The 22,253-nt window shown below is 33.4% G+C and overlaps 1 protein-coding gene across 1 annotated transcript in view; it reads right to left on the bottom strand.

Moving 5' to 3' along the window:
* Nucleotides 1-21,491, bottom strand: part of LOC134691322 (von Willebrand factor A domain-containing protein 5A-like) — a 39,661-nt gene extending 18,170 nt beyond the window's left edge. The window contains exons 1-11 of the mRNA XM_063551775.1: nucleotides 21,392-21,491; nucleotides 17,899-18,101; nucleotides 16,177-16,411; nucleotides 13,009-13,211; nucleotides 10,981-11,092; nucleotides 9,039-9,140; nucleotides 7,105-7,231; nucleotides 5,737-5,878; nucleotides 5,191-5,270; nucleotides 4,158-4,272; nucleotides 570-743 (exon numbers count right to left, since the gene is read on the bottom strand). Coding sequence (XP_063407845.1) covers nucleotides 570-743; nucleotides 4,158-4,272; nucleotides 5,191-5,270; nucleotides 5,737-5,878; nucleotides 7,105-7,231; nucleotides 9,039-9,140; nucleotides 10,981-11,092; nucleotides 13,009-13,211; nucleotides 16,177-16,411; nucleotides 17,899-18,101; nucleotides 21,392-21,452 — 1,554 coding nt within the window. The 5' untranslated portion in view covers nucleotides 21,453-21,491. The remainder of the gene's footprint in view (nucleotides 1-569; nucleotides 744-4,157; nucleotides 4,273-5,190; nucleotides 5,271-5,736; nucleotides 5,879-7,104; nucleotides 7,232-9,038; nucleotides 9,141-10,980; nucleotides 11,093-13,008; nucleotides 13,212-16,176; nucleotides 16,412-17,898; nucleotides 18,102-21,391) is intronic.
* Between the last annotated feature and the right edge of the window lie 762 nt (nucleotides 21,492-22,253).

Genomic DNA, 22,253 nt, shown 5'->3' with positions numbered 1-22,253 from the left:
ATTATTATTTTTCGTTGTTTGGGTATTCCGACTCTCAAACATATATATACCTGAAAGTAATATTTTTTAACTACTGCACATTTAGACTCATTATTAATCGTTTAATACTATTTTTTCTGTATTTTCTAGGCAGTGGTGAACCATGAAATTTAATTAATGAATGACAAATTTTCGAAAGGCTTGTAAAACATCAGCAAAACCACAAAATCAAATATCCACGACTATATAATTTTTCCTTGATCCACAAAAAATTGATCCCTGGGCAAATAAATATTAACACAATATAATTACATTTAATTTAGATGTATGTTTCATTATAATACTTTATTTTGATTGGCTAACTGTACATCACATGTTACTCCTTAAGCAATTGCATTACTCAATAAAAAGTATCATTCATGATAACACGTAGTCCCACAATAAAGTGCACAGGTGAATTAAATAAAAAAAAATTATGAAATTCATGTTTAGAATAAAGAGCTTCCAAGCTTCATACAAAACGTACTTTAGTCAATGCTTTTACACCCCAATGAAGTTAAAAAAGAGGCATTCAATTCTAAAATACAAACCTGTCTTTCTGCTCCTGTAATAATAGCATACAAAGTTACCATTTCTCCAACGAACACGGTAGGTAGTTTCTCAGGTATCGTAACAGCTGACACATGTTCATTTGGTGAGAAATTCCAGCCTAATGTCAAATCTGTCAACTCTGGTTGTAGTGAAAACTTCATCAGCCCCATGACCTATAAAATTAAAATTAAATTGGTGAATAGCTTTTTTAAAGTATGTAACTGTTTTTTAGAGTAATTTATTACTTCCAAAAATTCTTTGATAAATCCTGTATTGGAGCCATTGTTATTTTGAATTTTTAGAAATGTAAAATGGCAGTCTGTATATTTTATTCCAAATAATAATTTGTCTATTTAGGATAAAGGACCACTTTTCCTTAGATGTGATATTTGTTATTTTTTCATTTAAAACATTGTACATGTCAATCGGTCCTTTTGTAGAATTCATAAATATAGTTTTAGTAGCCTTTTTGCACCTGTCCCAAGTCAGAATCCTCTGACCTTTGTTAGTTTTGTATTTGTCTTAACTGTTGTTCATTTATATGTTTTGGAGTTTAGTGTGATGTCCATTTTTACTGAACCACGCAGTACACAATTTTATTTAGGGGTCAGATGATGAACACCTCCAGGTTTTGATTTTCTCACTTCATTTCAGACCCATTGGTGGACTTCAGCTGTTGTCTGCTCTTTGGTCAGGTTGTTGTCTTGTTGACACATTCCCATTTCCATTCTCAATTTTCATGTTTAAAAAATCCACTGGATATTAAATTGCCATCAGTCATCACCATCTTTCTAAGTTTTTTTTCAACTTTTTTTTGTACACAAAATCATACAATTTCATTTAAAATTGGGACATGAAATGAAGTGTTGTTCTAATGTTAACTGTTAGCTATAGTTCCTTGATGATTGAAGTTTTCAACAACCTTGACTGGCTTTATATACAGCCCTCACACAAGTTGGCCATAGTTACTTCATATCTGTGTATATAATTTATGCATAAGTAAGTTACCATGTTATTGGTTTAATGCTGTCACATGGTATATCATAAGTTGTATGGTCCATTATTATTGTTATAGTATTCCACAGTGTTTATCTTTATTACCGGTAAAAACTTTGCGGCTGTCCTGTGTGCAATAAATTAATTATACGAAATTGCCATGAACCATATAAGAGCTTTTCCAAAATTAATGGTATTAGGGGCGGTGCAGAAGGCACTTTTGTTAAACTTTGATGGTGGTGGTTAATTAAACCAGATGCTCCGCAGGGCGTAGCTTTATACGACCGCAGAGGTTGAACCCTGAACGGTTGGGGCAGGTATGGACACAACATTCAAGCTGGATTCAGCTCTAAATTTGGATTGTGATTAAAAAGTTGACACAGCATAGGTTTCTGACACAGAATGAATGTGTTTTAATGAACTTAATTTTTTTGTTTTCTCTTAGAGCAATTCACTATGCTGTTGAATATTAATCCTCTCAAAAAAGTTTGAAGAAATTTTCTTTTTATTTATGAAATTTCAAATGAGAAAAATTGAACCCAATTCTTTAATCACATCCCCCTATCCCTTATTCCAAAACTAATCTCAATTAAAATATTCTATTGGAGTTTGCAACAATAAATACTCAATTAAATGCATCATAAAATATTAAGATGTAAAAAAAACTGCGTGTTATCACTGAATGGTAAAGATTATTTAAATTTATCAGTTGGTAGTAAAAAGTGAATATACATTGTATATTGTATATAACAAAGATTTAAGTTGATTCTGGACAAAGAAAGATAACTCCAATTAAAAAAAAATCTTGCTATTGCACAATAATGTGCAATAAGATATTTCTTGCTTAATATTCTGGACAAAGAAAGATAACTCTAATTAAAACAAAATTTGCTATTTCACAATATTGTGAAATTAGATATTTCTTGCCATTGCACAATACTGTGCAATTGAAAAGACTTGCTATTGCACAATACTTAATATAATAATTTTAGATCCTGATTTGGACCAACTTGAAAACTGGGCCCATAATCAAAAATCTAAGTACATGTTTAGATTCAGCATATCAAAGAGGCCCAAGAATTTAATTTTTGTTAAAATCAAACTTAGTTTAATTTTGGACCCTTTGGACCTTAATGTAGGCCAATTTGAAAACGGGACCAAAAATGAAGAATCTACATACACAGTTAGATTTGGCATATTAAAGAACCCCATTTATTCAATTTTTGATGAAATTTAATTTTGGACCCAGATTTGGACCAACTTGAAAACTGGGCCAATAATCAAGAATCTAAGTACATTTTTAGATTCAACATATCAAAAAACCCAACCGATTCATTTTTTGTCAAAATCAAACTAAGTTTAATTTTGGACCCTTTGGACCTTAATGTAGACCAATTTGAAAACGGGACCAAAAGTTAAGAATCTACATACACAGTTAGATTCGGCATATCAAAGAACCCCAATTATTCAATTTTGATGAAATCAAACAAAGTTTAATTTTGGACCCTTTGGGCCCCTTTTTCCTAAACTGTTGGGACCAAAACTCCCAAAATCAATACCAACCTTCCTTTTATGGTCATAAACCTTGTGTTTAAATTTCATAGATTTCTATTTACTTATACTAACGTTATGGTGCAAAAACCAAAAAAAATGCTTATTTGGGTCCCTTTTTGGCCCCTAATTCCTAAACTGTTGGGACCTACACTCCAAAAATCAATCCCAATCTTCCTTTTGTGGTCATAAACCTTGTGTCAAAATTTCATAGATTTCTATTTACTTAAACTAAAGTTATAGTGGGAAAACCAAGAAAATGCTTATTTGGGCCCTTTTTGGCCCCTAATTCCTAAAATGTTAGGACCAAAACTCCCAAAATCAATACCAACCTTCCTTTTAAGGTCATAAACCTTGTGTTAAAATTTCATAGATTTCTATTCACTTTTACTAAAGTTAGAGTGCGAAAACTAAAAGTATTTGGACGACGACGACGACGACGACGACGACGACGACGACGACGACGACGACAACGACGACGACGCCGACGACAACGATGACGACAACGACGCAGACGACGACGCAGACGACGACGCCAATGTGATAGCAATATACGACGAAATTTTTTTCAAAATTTGCGGTCGTATAAAAAGCTCATTTTAACCCTTTCCTCAATGGCAATAAAAAAATTAATACTTGATTCGCATTGGATTTTTCAATAAAATGCTGAAAATATGCTTTAAAGTATAAAAATGCATTGTGAAAAATAAATTTCTCATCAAATAAATTTGAGTCAGATATTCTTGTGAATATCCTTTTCATATTGGATACAAATTTAATTAAGTCTGATGCAGACAAATCGTTGTCATTGCGTTTTAACTGAGGTACTACACATGCGTTGAAAGGTGTCATTATGGGGTAAAGGGGGTGGCGTCAAAAGGCGTCATTATGGATGAAAGGGTTAAGGAAATGTTCAGTTAGAAATATATCAAATTTTGGTTGGGTCAAATAAAAAGCTTTCAACCCCCTTTACATTTAATTTTTGGAACACTATATTTATAATATACAAATGTTTGAGTCAGAATAATATACTGTAATACCTTTTGCTGTAGTCTATCTTGCCCCTGCACAAACTCATACCTCCCATGTCCTGCTCTAGCTAAACCTTTCACTAGTGCTGTTGACGCCCCTTGTCCTATTCCTACCGCAAACACTCTACAAAGATGTATAATTCAGATTAACTTGTAATGTTTTTCCAAAATTTATTTTAGAATAGGTTTTGATAAGTTAGGAAAATTATTATGCTTCAAGTTTTCAAACTTTTCAACCAAATTTCTGTGCATTGTTGATATAAAAGTCTTAAAATTTATAATACACATCATCGCAATAAATAAAGATCTTTTCATTTAGTATTTCTTTATAATTCCAGTCCTTGAATAAATACAAATTTAATGTGTCACAATATCTAATCCAAGACTTGTTAATCAGTATACTGAAAACCAATGTATTTTGGCAAATGATTTATTTTCCCTCCTGTAGTAAGAAGAAAAATAACTAGGATGTCAATTGTCATGAATATGTAACGCATGTATCTTTCCTCATTTAACTACAACAATTAAAATTAAAAATAGCCAAATTAAATAGCCACCTAATAGCCTAGTAAGGCCGAAACATGAAATCAAGCATAGGCTAATCCAGGTTGGAAAAATTTGGTTGCTTAAAAAGGGAATCACTGAAGCGTGACTGTAGCGGGCCCCCTTACACAAAGTTCTGGATCTGCCACTGTAAAGTATCTGCAATAAACAAATTGTTTTACAGTATGTTATCTTGTTCATCTACTATAAAATACTGAAACTAAAAATAAATATACTTGATTTTAAATTTTAGTTTCTTGTGTTTAATTCGGAGTTTAGTATGACGTCCATTATCACTGTACTATTATGCATATTTTAGGGGCCAGCTGAAGGACACCTACGGGTGCGGGAATTCTCGCTACATTGAAGACCCATTGGTTGCCTTAGGCTGTTATATGCTCTATGGTCGGGTGGTTGTCGCTTTGACATATTCACCATTTCCTTTCTCAATTTTATTTCAAAGTTTTGCTTCAGACATTATCTTTTAATGATTATTTACCTGGACTGTTTAGAGTTCTTCTTCACAAGTTCTAAAGTCTGATTAACATTTTTGATTGCACCATCAGTGATAACAAATAACTGAAAAAAATATTTATTTAAAAATTATTTTGATGTTTTTATTAACACAAAAAATGTGACCGTGTTGTAATCACAAAACTTTAAAATCGCATTTTGGATTTTTTATATGAATGAAGCAGGTCATCACAAAAAACATAATCACCTTTAGTTAAGGTGGTATCCAACACTTTCACTAAAATTAATTTGTGACGTCTAGTTTAATTCTCATAAAATTTTGACAAAATATTTACTTTGAGCCTTGAACAAAAATATAAAAATTCAAAAAATTTTGAACCAACTGTTTTGTCAGAAAAATTACCCTGCATGGTTATATACCGCAGTTTGACAACACCAATTTTGGTCATTGAGGAGCTTAATATTCCCTTTACAACACAACGTAATTAAAACGTTAAGCTGACTTTATAGAGTTATCTCCCTGTAGTGTTAGATACCACCTTAAATGACAAACTTGCAATAATAAATATACCTGTCTTGGATGTCCTTGGACTAATGGTTCATTAAAGACTTTCAGCAATGGATTGTTTAGTTCAGTTCCACCCATATTAGCCTCTATTGAACTGATATGATTGACAGCTAATGTCATGTTCTCTTTGTTGTAAATAACACTCCTGAAAAACAAAATTTAAATTATATCACAAAAAATAAAGATGGTACCCAACACCTTGACACAAAATAAATTGGCTCTTTAATTTTCTTAAAACTTTGACAAAATATTGACTTTGATTGTTTGAGTGTTTGTTGGTGTTTAAATGCCACTTTTGGGCTATTTCATGGCAGTCAGTTTTTATTGAGTGCAGGAGAAAACCTACTCCTTTGAAAGGATATATACTTTGACCCTTTGACAAAAATATAAAATATCTTTTTTAAGTCTTGACTCCCTTTATACAAATTTTTGTATTGGATATATACCAGCAGTTTGACAAATACTGGATTGGAGAATAAAGAGAAAAAAGTTCAGAACTAAGGCTCAAACTGTTTACAAATATACAAAAAAAACAATAATAAATGCATGTCATAGTTAATTTCAAAATTTACAGTATATTGTAATACGATGTCCTTATAACGCTTTGTAAACAAAGCCGTGTTCTAATGAGTATAAAAAATATGTTTGACACATGCACACGAACTTACTGTGTATATAAATGTTATTTCCATTGTTATCCTTTTAAATCTATACATTTAAGCAGCTAACATAAACATTTATTATATATTTTTATAAAACAACATATATTTACCCTGCTCATAGTTTTTAAACTTATCAAATATGACATGTAATGCACAGACTCCTCGGGGAGGAAACGGGAAAAGCCAAACATTTTTACGGTATTTTCGTACGCTTTGACCTTTAAAAATACTGTATTTGTCCTATTAGAATCGAAATAATTCCTTCGTTTCATGCTCTATGCTCATTTTAACATGGGTAGGCATTATATTTGTCGATATTTTACACTGAGCGTTAGCGATTTCTTAAGTACAAGCTGAGTATACAAAAAGTTATAGATGGATAAAGTCATTAGCAGGATGATTGAAGTACTCTTACTGTATGGCAAGAATTTAAAGGATCATAGATTTAGTATTACATGGAAGCTCTGAGCATGATTTGAGTAGCCTCTTCTCAGCAGTTTATGTGACAATAATTATCATGATCCATTAAGATGTAAATAAAATCTAGTACACCACTTCTATAATAAGAAAAGTAAAGCATTATAAAGGAAACTCAATTAACACCTGTGTAAACCACTGGTTTATTCAAATACATTTTGAATGAAATTTTACAAAGCTTAAATAAAAAGATGAGATGAGATGAGATTTTGCAAGTATATTACTTATTCACCTTTGAAACAATGTACTGTATGAACTGCCAAAACTAACAATATTAAAATAACAACCAACTCGTAAACTTTTCACCAGTAACATCAAAGTTTGAACTGCATTCAATATGTTGGAACCTGCCATACTACCTACAACAGTGCAATACAAAAATAGTATACAAGCAACATTGGAACCTACCTCAAATTCTACAAAACACTACTGTGGATTTATTTATTTTTGTGGATACCAATATCCGTGGATTGAGGAACACTTATATGTTCGTGGATATTTAATTTCGTGGTTTTTGAGAAATCTGCATACAAGCCTATAAAAAATTTGGTATTCGTTGAACATTTAATTTAATTGGTTCGTCTGTTCCCATGAAATCCAACGAATAATAATGATTATCTTATTGGATTAAAAGGGGTCACACGACATTCATTATCATTCAGTAATAAATTCAATCAGTCATTAACAGAAAATATGGACCAGAAAACCAGTCGTTAACGAACATTTACATGATAATGACCGGTGAGGCGTGGTTCCCGTCTGATATTGACCGTTGGGGCGTGGTTTACGTCTGATAATGACAGTTGAGGCGTGATTTCTCTGTTAATGACTGACAGGGCGTGGTTTATCTATTTAGAGAGATGTACCTTTTATAAAACATATTCCTGTTTTTAATATTATATCTAAGTTGTTGAATTGTTTATTATATGTTTTCGTTAATTATAAAATTAAAGACTAAGTATCTATATACTGAAAAATTTCACAAAAAATGAATGGCAGTATTACTACGACTGGTCTTCAATCTTTGCCATAGAAATCGTACAACTACTGGAGTTCGCTGTAGGCATTTTGAATTTATAAGAATTTTCTAAAACATGGTTTCTCAATGAAATAAACATAATAGTTCTTGAAAAACTGGTCATTATCGTGAAACATGGACTGCCTGTAGGACAGTGGTATTGACTGCGACAGCGATAATGACCTCGCCTTCGGCTCAGTCATTATCACTATCTTAGTCAATACCACTGTCCCGTGGGCAGTCCATATATCACGATAACGACCAGTTTTTCAAGAACTATTATATAAATTCACAGTATCACAAATTAAAGTTCCGCACACACAACAGAGAGTTTTCTCTTGCTACATAAAACAAATAAATGGCAGTAAAAATATACAATTGAAAGTTTATGACTTAACATCTCTTCCCACAATGCTAATACAACAAGTTTCTATTGTCCATCAAATAAGTATGACATATATAGCTGAAAAAGTGAGACATGTTATTCTGACTTCAAGCTAATCAGTCTAAGTGAAAATTACGTAAAACATTTTAACCTTAGAAGCCAAAGTTCTAAAGGAAAGAGAAAATTGATGTAAATACATACCATTTGAATGCTTCAGTTTGAGCTAGAACAATGTTTCTAGGTTTGGTGACATGCCTTATATATACTAGTGGTTTTTTTTCTAGAACTGAATAAGTGCATGCTATTCTTTTGTTCAAAAATGTACTTTGCTTGTCGACTATACCAAATGAGGCACACATATTAAAAACTGTAGTAATTTATACATATTTCACATGTATTCAGGGCTCACACTACTTCTAAATAATAGGGAGAAGTGAATTATCTTTTTGAAACTGATAGGTAGAGGTGGTGAGATTTGAAAGAGAAGTGCGTGTTTGCTTGAGGCACTACAATGTGTATAATACAATTGCCTCAGTAATGTGGGTCTAGCTACACTCTACCTTAAAGGTACAGCTGACATATGCATATCTCATTTTTTATTCTTGTCGTAAATATGCATTTCATTTGCTACTGGAATTTAAATTGACATTTTAAATCTCAATGATCTATTATCAAAATATTTACACAACAGATTTTAAATATTGAATATGTATTTGTTAATGGTATTTCCAAACTCAGTGTTATAGTTTTTGTTAGATCTTACCAGACCTGTCAATCACAAATATAAATTCTCCACATTTACTGGTGATCTCTTGGAATTCTGGGTAAAAATTCAGCAGCAACATGTCAGATTTCATTATACCATCTGCAAAGAAAAATAAAACAAATAAAAGAACAGTGCACTTATTCAAAATTTCTAGAGGACAAAAGCTTTAAATAGAGACAATCTTTCAACTTTATAGAACTTGTGAGATATTACTTATAGTAACTAATAGAATAAGTTTTGGAAAAATCCATGTGAGCACTAATGAGTCCATTTTCCATAAATTTATTATATTTCTAAGGGACATAACTCTTTGAAAAAATATTGATCATCCACCAGTTTAGAACTCATCCGTGATATTACTGATATAAAAATAAAGAATAAGCTTTATAAAATCTCACTTGTACCTGTTAAAGTGCTAACGAGGCCAATTTTCATAAATTTAATACTGTGGATTAATTTATTTTTGTCGGTACCAATTTTTCAAGGATTAAGAAAAACTTACATATTCATGGATATTTATTTTCATGGTCTTGTTGAAGTTTGCATACAATGAATCAAATAGAAAATTTGTTATTCCTTTAATTTCGTGGTTCACATAGGCCTGCACCCATGAAATCCAGAAATAATAATGAAACCACAGTATTTCTAAGGGCATAACTCTTTTAAGCATAATACAAGTCTAAGCAACCTGTTGACCCTCCTTTTATGATAACTGCAGTCATCTAATCTTGACCTGCTGACCTCCCTTTTGTGATAGGTGTAGGTTGACTGTCATCTTACCTATACTTGCTAGTCCTCTTTCTATGGTAGCCATACATTGACAGTCATCTTACCTTGACCTCCTGACCCTCTTTCTATTATAGCTGTAGGTTGACTGTCATCTTACCTTGACCTGTTAACCCTATTTCTGTGTTAGATGTAGGATGACTGTCATCCTATCTTGACCTTCTGATCCTCTTTCTATTATAGCTGTAGGTTGACTGTCATCTTACCTTGACCTCCTGACCCTCTTTCTATTATAGCTGTAGGTTGACTGTCATCTTACCTTGACCTGTTAACCCTATTTCTGTGTTAGATGTAGGATGACTGTCATCCTATCTTGACCTTCTGATCCTCTTTCTATGATAGCTGTTGGTTCACTGTCAGCATAATTTGACCTCCTGATCCTCTTTCTATGATAGCTGTTGGTTCACTGTCAGCATAATTTTAACCTCCTGATCCTCTTTCTATGATAGCTGTTGGTTCACTGTCAGCATAATTTGACCTCCTGATCCTCTTTCTATGATAGCTGTTGGTTCACTGTCATCATAATTTGACCTCCTGATCCTCTTTCTATGATAACTGTAGGTTGATAAACATCTAACTTTGACCTTTTGACCCTCTCTCTATGATAGCTTTAAGTTGACTGTCATCTTGTCTCGACCTGTTGACCCTCTTTCTATAATAGCTGTAGGTTTAATCTCATCTTACCTTGACCTGTTGCCCCTCTTTCTGTAATAGCTTTTAGTTGTCAAAGCCTCCTGGTCTTCTTTCTATGATAGCTGTAGGTTTAAATTTACTGTCATCTTACCTTGACCTATTGAACCTCTTTCTATGCTGGCTGTAGGTTGACTGTCATCTTACCTTGACCCTCTTTCTATGATAACTTTAGTATGACTGTCATCTGACCTTGATCTGCTGACCCTATTTCTATGAAAACTGTCATCTTACCTTGAACTGCTGACCCTCTTTCTATGAAAACTGTCATCTTACCTTGACCTGCTGACCCTCTTTCTATGAAAACTGTCATCTTACCTTGACCTGCTGACCCTTTCTATGAAAACTGTCATCTTACCTTGACCTGCTGACCCTCTTTTTATGATAGCTGTTGGTTTCGGTCATCTTACCTTGACCTGCTGACCCTCTTTTTATGATAGCTGTAGGTTGACTGTCATCCTACCTTGACCTGCTGATCCTCTTTCGATGATAGCTGTTGGTTGACTGTCATCTTCGTACTGTATGTACAATGTCAGATCTGTGGATAGTTTACAATCTTCAGTAGCATAGGAGGCCTGTTTGATAAATTTGTATGGGAGTTAATTAATTTTTTAAGTACTTCAAAAATACAATATACAGCAACATAGTTCTTAAAAAACTCTGCAAAACTAAAATTCTAAATGTAAACGTTGAAGATTTTGAAAGGGTTAGTTTTACAGATGCTGAATCATGCAGAATCAACTGGAAATGGTGGTAATGCTCATCAAAGGTACTAAGGGTAATTTCTGTCAAATAGAAATTGGACGGTATGATTATAGAACTTGCAACCCCCATCTTCATCAATCCTTCTCAAAAACATTCCACATCTTGCTTCTAAAGATAAAATTTCAACATTAATAGAGCGCATCAGTACAATATGGCATAGCTGTTAATACAAAAATACATATATCTAGTTTTAATAATTCATTTTTACTACTGCAATATAAAATTCTAAAATATTTGTGCAAACCATGCCCATTTCCCCGTGGTTGCTGCTAACCATGTTGAAGTTTGAAGTAATGTTCACTGACCAAAATAAAGTCCATTTATAATTTTGTTTATCAGTAAATCATAATGAAATAATCAATAAAATTATAAATTTTTACTTAAATAATGCTTTTTAAAAAATTAGTGACATGGAAATTAGTCTTGGGCCAAAGTTTCAAAACTTTCCATGAAGGTTTAACAATTTATGATTACCTCAAATCACACAATGAGCCTGAAGGGGGTTTCATTAGGGGTTCTAATCCGGGATCCTGCTTACTGTTTTGCCAGATTCCCATATCACGCTTACACTATGTTTGAATTAAGCAATTCTTATTTTTTTGTAATTTCCTGTGTCCCGCTAGATTTCATTTCCCTTTTTCACGACACAAAAATATGACTTTCACACGTCACGCTTTGATCCCAATGAGACCCACTCTGAACTGTTTTTCCACTGAGATAATCTTTAGTTTTATAATATAAAAAAATATCAAAATGCATTGTGATTTAAATGCCATATCAGAAGAAAATTTAAAATTAACCTTAAACCAGGTGCTCTGCAGGGCGCCACTTTATACGACTGCAGAGGTCAAACCTTGAATAGTTGGGGTAAGTATGGACACAACATTCAAGCTTGATACAGCTCTGAATTTGGATTGTGATCACATTTTTGACATAATATGGGTTTCTGACACAACACAAATGTCAAGATCTTACAAATCTATTTGAAATATTGTGCAATTAAAGATTTCTTCTTCAAACATTTCATAAATTTGAAATTTGGAGAAAAAAAAATGAAAACTACTACCACCCAGCTTTTTATTGCAATTAGTCCAAAAACTGACATTTTTTTATACATAATTTACAAGTAGTGTAAGGGAGGTAATTCCGAACATACCCAGCATTGTATGTTAAATATTTTTGAATTACCTCCCTTACACTGCTTTTGTCTTAATTGTCCATTGACCAGAAAAACCTAGTTTTTCCCCTTTTTTTTGCCCCTAATTCCATAACATTTTAACCCATAATCCCCCAAAGTTAATACTAACCATCCCTTCATGGTATTGAAACTTTTAATATAATTTCAGAGAGATTCATACACTTAAACTTAAGTTATTGTTTGAGAACTACAAAAATGCATACTTTGGGCCCCCTTTTTGGCCCCTAATTCCCTGACTATTTGGACCATAACCCTCAAAATAAATCCCAACCTTCCTTTAGTGGTATTGAACCTTCTGTTAAAATTTATAGAGATCCATTCACTTTAACTAAAGTTATTGTCCAGAAACTAAATGCATCTTGGACAACGGCGCAGTTGACGACGCAAATCAGATGATAGCATGATAAGACGCAAATTTTTTGTGGTCTATAAAAATCATTAAATGGTTTAAATTGGATACACAATATGTCTTGCTCAAAGGAGCAAGGTACCCCATATCAACAGAGGGATTTCTAACTATATAAGTACCTGTGCACTGAGTTTATCTGGTTTTTCTATTGATACTGTTACTTCTGGAGTTTCTGATTCAATTTTGTCAATTCTGAATTGTGATTGGATACTGATAGTGAGGCTGAATGAGTAACTTCCCTTTCCTGACTCTGTAAATTGTTCTGGTTGTTGTTGAAGTGGATTTGCAGAAAATCCAAAGCTTGAGAAACCAGTATCTCTATCTGAAATGAATAGAAAATAATAAGCTTTCTTATTTCATGGAAAGTCAGAACATATCATAATTTGATGACAATCTGACAATTAATGCCAATAATATGACAGAAACATGAAAAACTGCCAAAACACAAAAAACACTAGACAAAATATAACATGGAAAATCAGATTAAACACAAACACAAATAAGAATTGAGATGATCTAAGATGCTACGGAAGTATAAGCAGATCATTTGTCAATGTTGACTGTATGTGATATATTACTGCATGCTCATGCACTGCTCACTAACGATACTCATTTATATTCATAAAAAAAAAATTTGAATTTAAAAATGGTTTTTAAATTACTTCTCTTTTAAATTTTGAAGAGTGATAAACATCCCATGTGTAACTTTACAATAGATTTATTTACACTTGTGTACAAAATTGTCTGCACTTATTAAGACACACATACTGTAAACCAACTAGTTTTCGCAAGGAATTTATCTGTAGGACCTTTGCCAGTTGAAAAATAACATGAATATATATTGTAGGGAAAATTTTTACTTGGATCTTTCATTAAATCAAGTAAATTTGAAAATGTGAATCTATAGTGGCCAGGGTAAAAAACTAGAGGCTCTAAAGAGCCTGTGTCGCTCACCTTGGTCTATGTGCATATTAAACAAAGGACACAAATGGATTCATGACAAAATTGTATTTTGGTGATGGTGATGTGTTTGAAGTTCTTACTTTACTGAACGATTTTGCTTCTTACAATTATATCTATCATGAACTATGCCCATTAGTAACAGAGAACTATATTTGGTAAAAATTTACATAAATTTACCAAATTAATGAAAATTGTTAAAAATTGACTATAAAGGGCAATAACTCCTTAAGGGGTCAATTGACCATTTAGGTCATGTTGACTTATTTGTAGATCTTACTTTGCTGAACATTATTGCTGTTTACAGTTTATCGCTATCTATAATAGTATTCAAGATAACCAAAAACGGCAAAATTTCTTTTAAAATTACCAATTGGAGGGCAGCAACCCAACAACCAGTTGTCCAATTCATCTGAAAAATTCAGGGCAGATAGATATTGACTTGATTAACAATTTAACTTCTTGTCAGATTTGCTCTAGATGCTTTGGTTTCATAGTTATAAGCAAAAAACTGCATTTTACCCCTATGTTCTATTTTTAGCCGTGGCGGCCATCTTGGTTGAATGGCCAGGTCATCGGACACATTTTTCAAACTAGATACCCCAAAGATGATTGTGGCCTAGTAGTTTCAGTGGAGATTTTGTAAAAGATTACTTAGATTTATGAAAAATGGTTAAAGATTGACTATAAAGGGCAATAACTCCTTGGTCATGTTGACTTATTTGTAGATCTTACTTTGCTGAACATTATTGCTGTTTACAATTTATCTCTATCTATAATAATATTCAAGATAATAACCAAAAACAGCAAAATTTCCTCAAAATTACCAATTCAGGGGCAGCAACCCAACAACCGATTGACCGATTCATCTGAAAATTTCAGGGCAGATAGTTCTTGACCTGATAAACATTTTTATCCCATGTCAGATTTCCTCAAAATGCTTTGGTTTTTGAGTTATAAGCCAAAAACTGCATTTTACCCCTATGTTCTATTTTTAGCGGTGGCGGCCATCTTGGTTGGTTGACCAGGTCACGCCACACATTTTTTAAACTAGATACCCCAAAGATGATTGTGGCCAAGTTTGGATTAATTTGGCCAAGTAGTTTCAGAGGAGAAGATTTTTGTAAAAGATTACTTTAATTTACGAAAATTGGTTAAAAATTGACTATAAAGGGCAATAACTCCTAAACGGGTCAACTGACCATTTTGGTCATGTTGACTTATTTGTAGATCTTACTTTGCTGAACATTATTGCTGTTTATAGTTTATCTCTATCTATAATAATATTCAAGATAATAAACAAAAACAGCAAAATTTCCTCAAAATTACCAATTCAGGGGCAGCAACCCAACAACCGATTGACCGATTCATCTGAAAACTTTAGGGCAGATAGATCTTGACCTGATAAACATTTTTATCGCATGTCAGATTTCCTCCAAATGCTTTGGTTTTTGAGTTATAAGCCAAAAACTGCATTTTACCCCTTTGTTCTATTTTTAGCCGTGGCGGCCATCTTGGTTGGTTGACCAGGTCATGCCACACATTTTTTAAACTAGATACCCCAAAGATGATTGTGGCCAAGTTTGGATTAATTTGGCCAAGTAGTTTCAGAGGAGAAGATTTTTGTAAAAGATTACTTTAATTTACGAAAAATGGTTAAAAATTGACTATAAAGGGCAATAACTCCTAAACGGGTCAACTGACCATTTTGGTCATGTTGACTTATTTGTAGATCTTACTTTGCTGAACATTATTGCTGTTTACAGTTTATCTCTAACTATAATAATATTCAAGATAATAACCAAAAACAGCAAAATTTCTTCAAAATTACCAATTCAGGGGCAGCAACCCAACAACCGATTGACCGATTCATCTGAAAATTTCAGGGCAGATAGATCTTGACCTGATAAACATTTTTACACCATGTCAGATTTGCTCTAAATGCTTTGGTTTTTGAGTTATAAGCCAAAAACTGCATTTTACCCCTATGTTCTATTTTTAGCCGTGGCGGCCATCTTGGTTGGTTGACCGGGTCACGCCACACATTTTTTAAACTAGATACCCCAATGATGATTGTGGCCAAGTTTGGTTTGATTTGGCCCAGTAGTTTCAGAGGAGAAGATTTTTGTAAAAGTTAACGACGACGGACGACGACGACGACGGACGACGACGGACGACGGACGACGGACGCCAAGTGATGAGAAAAGCTCACTTGGCCCTTCGGGCCAGGTGAGCTAAAAAGAGCAAAATGTGAAATAAAATATCCTTAAAAATATGCTGGTTTAATTACGGTACAGTATCATTGACATCTAAGGATTAAATCATACTTTGTATTGAAGAAGCTTGATGATATCTTGGATTCAGTACGGTTGGTAGTGTAAGCTTAACTGCTCGATTTATCTCCCTTTGTAGTTCTGAGACATATGCAATAGTCAGCTTAGCCTCTTTCTGAGATGGAAGGTTTCCAAGGAAACACTTAAATATATCACCAGAGTTTTCATCTTCTCTAAGAAGAAAAGTTGTCATTCCTTTGGCTTTTGCTTCATCATAGGTTTGTTGTGCCTAAAATTACAAACATAAAAATAAACATTCTTTATCATGTTAACTGCAATAATACTATTTTCATAATTTTGTTTTGGCTAACCAAATTGAAAGATGTAGTGCAAGTCTGATCAAGCTGGTGCAAGGGACTGTCTCAAACTTGCAGTAAGGTGAGAGTATTTTGCTCTGTGTTGAAGGCCTCACTTTGACTTTGAGGTGAAGAACAGCAATATAACACTGTGCCTTTGCTTCATTGTGTAATTGTTTTTTTGTTGCTAATAGTACATGAACTGATTGTGTGTCAAAGATGCATGATACTATATATATCCTTCATTCATTTTTTTTTTCCTTTGTTTTTCTATTAAACAAATGAAGATTAAAGTTCAGACACAAACTTTTTAAAAAGGCTGTACAGTAAGTTGATTTTGGTTGATTTATGAAGGAATTGGTGCATGTGAAGTCATTATATATTAATAAAAGTTATTGGGAATATGCAAATAAAACATTAACCTGACAAAAAGAATAATCAAACAATCTGTATGTGCCTGTCCCAAGTCAGGAGCATGTTATTAATAAAATTAAAATTTAGAATGGAAATGGGGAATGTGTCAAAGAGACAACAACCCAACCATAGAAAAAAACAACAGCAGAGGGTCACCAACAGGTCTTCAATGTAGCGAGAAATTCCCGCACCCGGAGGCGTCCTTCAGCTGGCCCCTTAAACAAATATATACTAGTTCAGTGATAATGAAAGCCATACTAATTTCCAAATTGTACACAAGAAACTAAAATTAAAATAATACAAGACTAACAAAGGCCAGAGGCTCCTGACTTGGGACAGGCGCAAAAATGCGGCGGGGTTAAACATGTTTGTGAGATCTCAACCCTCCCCCTATACATCTAGCAAATGTAGAAAAGTAAACAAATAACAATACATACATTAAAATTCAATTCAAGAGAAGTCCGAGTCTGATGTCAGAAGATGTAACCAAAGAAAATAAACAAAATGACAATAATACATATTTAACAACAGATTACTAGCAATTAACTGACATGCCAGCTCCAGACTTCAATTAAATTGACTGAAAGATTATGATTTCATCATATGTACATCAGGCACAATCCTTCCCGTTAGGGGTTTAGTATCATACCATCATAACATATATGAGAAGAACATAACCCGTGTCATGCCAACAACTGTTTTTTGAATAAATGTGTTTAGTTCCGATGCAAAGACCCTATAAGTTGTTATAATTAAGATGTTGGTTGTTGTTTGTTGCTGTGTTACATGTTTATTTTTTGTTCATTCTCTTGTACATAAATTAGATTATTAAATTTCTCGTGTGAATTGTTTAACATTTGTCATTTTGTGACCTTTCAATTTTATGGCTGACTATGTAGTTACCTATTACAATTTTAATTTCTGTGCCAATACATGAATTGTTTCTTGTGGAGAGTTGTCCAATTTGCAATCATACCACACCTTATTTTTATTTACTATCAAATACCTGAATTTTTTCTTGACATTCTGCAACGATTCTTCTGCCATCAATCTCTGCCTCCATTTTGTAGATAGCACTTCCCTCATCCAATGGAAATTTGAATAGAGCCTCAATGGCATTTGGTTTTTCATTTTTGTATGACAGGACTGATTCCACATGACTGATCATGTGACCTACTGTAACATTTACTGTTATACTCTTCAGTGCAACTACAAAAACAATACAATAGAAAATTATACTAAAAAATATATATGTAGGACTCTAAAGTGTGATTGTACTCTAAAGTGCCATGGTCACGCTAAAGTGCGATGGTGTACACTTAAGTATGATGGTGTGTCACGCTAAAGTAAGATGGTTGTTTGTTTGCTAAAGTGCAATGGTATGGCACACTAAAGTGTGGTGGAACAAAAGAGAAAGATTCAAGGGCACTTATTCTAAAAACAAGTATTTTTGCAAAATCTAGTTTGCTATGATATAACATATAATGCGATAGGCTTTTACTTTACCGGTAGTCTTATGTGACTGTTTCTAAATTTAGAAGACGACCTAGTAAGGTAAGTTAGATGTCACAAAATACTATATATATTTCCTTTAAATGAATTTTAAACAATTCGTTCGTATTGGATTGACTGTTGGTTGATTAATGTCCAGTGACAAATATTTCATGCATGTTCAGGACGAGGGGCGTATTGTATAATTGATGTAGCTTGCTGTTTACACAGCCTATTAATGTAAACACATCCCCTTGTCAGTTTCAAATACAAAATTTGGTCATTGTCAGAATAGATAAAATTTAATTTAAATGCGAGAGAACTGGGTGGTTGTTCAAGCTTTCCCCTTTTTTGAAGCGAGTATTAGAACATGTATTTTACTACAATGAACACACTGATATTTTAATGGAAAATTTATGATTTACGCTAGAAAACATGTACCTTAATTTTACCAACGTTTATACTCATCAATAAAATCGACAATATATTTTAACTTAAACTTAATTTAACATAAATATGCATCTTTTCTCTTCCATTTTTTACTTCATCTTCCAGCATGTTCATGCTTGGTTTGTATAAACTACTGTTAACGTTAACTGTTACTTTCGCGGACCATCGCACTTTAGCGTATGGAGGCATCGGCCTTTAGCATAGACCATCGAACTTTAGCGTGACCATCCTACTTTAGTGTCCCCATTGCACTTTAGAGTCCTACATATATACATGTACTTTGTCAGTTAAACTCAGTTTCAGATAAATTTTTTACACAAAACTGACAGTCAACATTCTTTCAAAGATCCTCCTTTCCCTAAGGCCAACATTAAAAATATCTTTGTTTCCCCTCCCCAACTGAGGTTATCAGGGTATGGGTAGGTAGGTAGGCAAATAATTTTATTTTATTTCTTGATATGATTTTTCTATATTGAATTTTTACAAAATTCAACAGGTAAGATAAGTCAAGAAAAGTGGGGTATTCCCTGTATTCAGTGTACACCCCAGTTTTCTGCAGCATCAGAAAGGCATCACCAAAACGAACAAAGAAAAAGAAAAAATTTGAACAAGTCGCGCCGATTTTACTGGGTCGGTAGTGGGAGGGGAAACAAACAATATTTTATTTTTGGCCTAATCATTGCTAATCACATGACAAAGGTCAAATTCTAAATCAGTGTGTGATGTCAATGTCATAATTGTACATAATTATCATGTATATATGCTTTTTTTTGTTTTATTTTCATGTAGGTGTTTCTACTAAGTACATTAATATAATATATTGTATATGTAACTTACATTGTAAATTGAAATATATCTTTCGATTGATATTTCTTTATATCATGCTTATTGGCAATCATACTATCCTACATTGTCCTAAGTCTGGAATCTGATGTTCAGTCAAGTTATTGTCTGTTTATGTAGTTCCTTATATTAATTTCATGTTTCTAGTTTTTCTATTTAGATGGTTGGTTTTCCAGTTTGAATGGTTTAACACTATTAATTTTTGGGGCCCTTTATAGCTTGATGTTCGGTGTGAGTCAAGGCTCCTTTTTGAAGGCTGTACCTTGACCTATAACATGTATAATGGTTTACTTTTAAAATTGTTATTTGGATGGAGAGTTGTCTCATTGGTACTTTTTCCTATATCTATGTAGTTATAGATCTCCTTTAAAAAAATATTGTATTTTTATAATGTATTTGTTTTTTAAGTGTTTTCATATCAAACTTTCAAATTAGTAAAGATTTATTTATAATGAATATATTCAACAATGTTTCAAGAACTTGTAATTGGTTAGGTTTTAAAAATTGGCTTTGTATAAATGCATATCATCAGATTTGATCTATAACAGTAGCAACAATAGGGGTGTCACTAGTGAGGGCCCTCATGGGGTTTTTGATTATGTGATTACTTGGCCGTCTTTTTAATGATTATTTGACTATTAAGCCAAATATTTCATGATTATTTGATTACCTAGGACTGTATTTTTAGTTTATGATTATTTGATTACTAAAGATAAGCAAATATTTAATGATTATGTGATTATATTGGCAAACAAATGGTGATTATGTGATTACTAGGACCCCCCCATGAGGGGCCTCACTAGTGAAGCAGAAACTACTGACCATTCTGAAACAAAGTCTAAGTTCATGAGATGATTTTGCAGGGTTCAGGGTACAAACATAGTGTTCTAGCTCTAGTATAATCATGCAGTTTTAAAAATTATATACATGAAATGATTTTTGCAGAATAACTTTGTGCATGTGAAGTGGGTCTCATTGGGGTCTATAAGATGATAAGTGTGACGTGGGATTGCCAATTTTTTGTGTAAGCATGACACATACATATCCAATTTTTGTGCCAGGAAAACGGGAAATGCAGTCTAGCAGGACACGGGAAATTACAAAAAAAATGAAAATTACTTATTAATTACCTACATACATGACATACAATGTAGTGTACATGGTGTATAAGCGGGGTACGGGAATCTGACAAAACATTAAGCAGGATCCTGGATTAGAACCCCCAAAGAGACCCCCTGTGAAGTGGGAACTTAATGAAGGTGTTCAATTTGGACTAACAATTTTTCGAATTCATACATCATCTGCACATATATGCTGCATGTGGAGCAGGATCTACTTACACTCCCAGAGTACATATAAGATCACCCTCTGTTTTTTGGGGGTTCTGTTGCTTAGTTTTTAGGGTTTTTTTCCTGTTTTGTGTACTGTTGTTTGCCTTGTGTTCTTTCCTTTTTTTAGCCCAAATTTGCACAAATATACAGTAATACTTCAATAAAAAGTGTATATTCTTTAGAATTACCTCATGAAAATATGCATTAACTACAGTTTTAAAAGATTAGCAATGGTTACACCATAGTCCAAATAATAATGACGACGAAGGCGTCCCAGAAAAAAAATAGCCTTGCCAGACGTCATGGACTAGTAATTACACCCTACAACAAATCAAGTGACATTTTTGGCTCTTTTGTTTACGAATTGTCATAACGAGGGGATACCTTCCTGTCCACTTTCCTGGCAAACCAAGCCACATGAGGTTGTGCAGATATTGTTAAACATTGTCTAATAGAACTGCCTTCAACCAAATGTTTTGACAGTTGTCATTGTGTACATCATGAATATTTTAGTTCTCTACGACTCAATAACAACATCCGAATGTTTCCATATTGGAAATCCCTGTTCTATTTATATTTATAACTTTCCAGTCGGAACTACTCGGACTTTTTGCTTGCACGAAGAAATAACTGTACTTATAGCGAGAATGGATGAGTAGTTACGATTGTATAAATAAAGGCAACAGTAGTATACCGCTGTTCAAAACTCATAAATCCATGGACAAAAACAAAATCGGGGCAACAAACCAAAACTGAGGGAAACGCATTAAATATAAGAGGAGAACAACGACACAACACCGAAACGCAACAGCACACAGAAACGGACCAAGCAACAGACAATACTTTCTTGGGAATGTCTACGGAATCGGCCGAGTTGTGACGAATGATGAATGTCTTAACACGGGTCTCACTGGCTAAAGGAACAAGCAGCGACAAAAAGCACCAGGAAGCGACAAAATAATAATTTAGCGATAAGAAAATAAATTAGGCAGTGGCTATTTGACCGGCACAGGCAAATTAACAAATTTGCTATTTGACCGACACCGGCTAACCCGAATAATCCAGTCGTTATATTACGATCACTTCGATCACTCCTCTGGAGGACAAACAGGACAATGACCGTAAGGAGGCGCTGAAATTATTCTGGTTAGACACCGGCAAAATAGCAAATTTGCTATTTAGCCGGCACTTAATAAATCTGTTCATTGATGTGATTAGTAGAGAATAAGCCTAATAATAATTAGGC

The sequence above is a fragment of the Mytilus trossulus genome, chromosome 11, assembly GCF_036588685.1.
Source record: "Mytilus trossulus isolate FHL-02 chromosome 11, PNRI_Mtr1.1.1.hap1, whole genome shotgun sequence".
In the NCBI taxonomy this organism is placed as follows: Eukaryota; Metazoa; Mollusca; class Bivalvia; order Mytilida; family Mytilidae; genus Mytilus; species Mytilus trossulus.
This window is presented reverse-complemented; position numbering and strand designations above follow the sequence as displayed.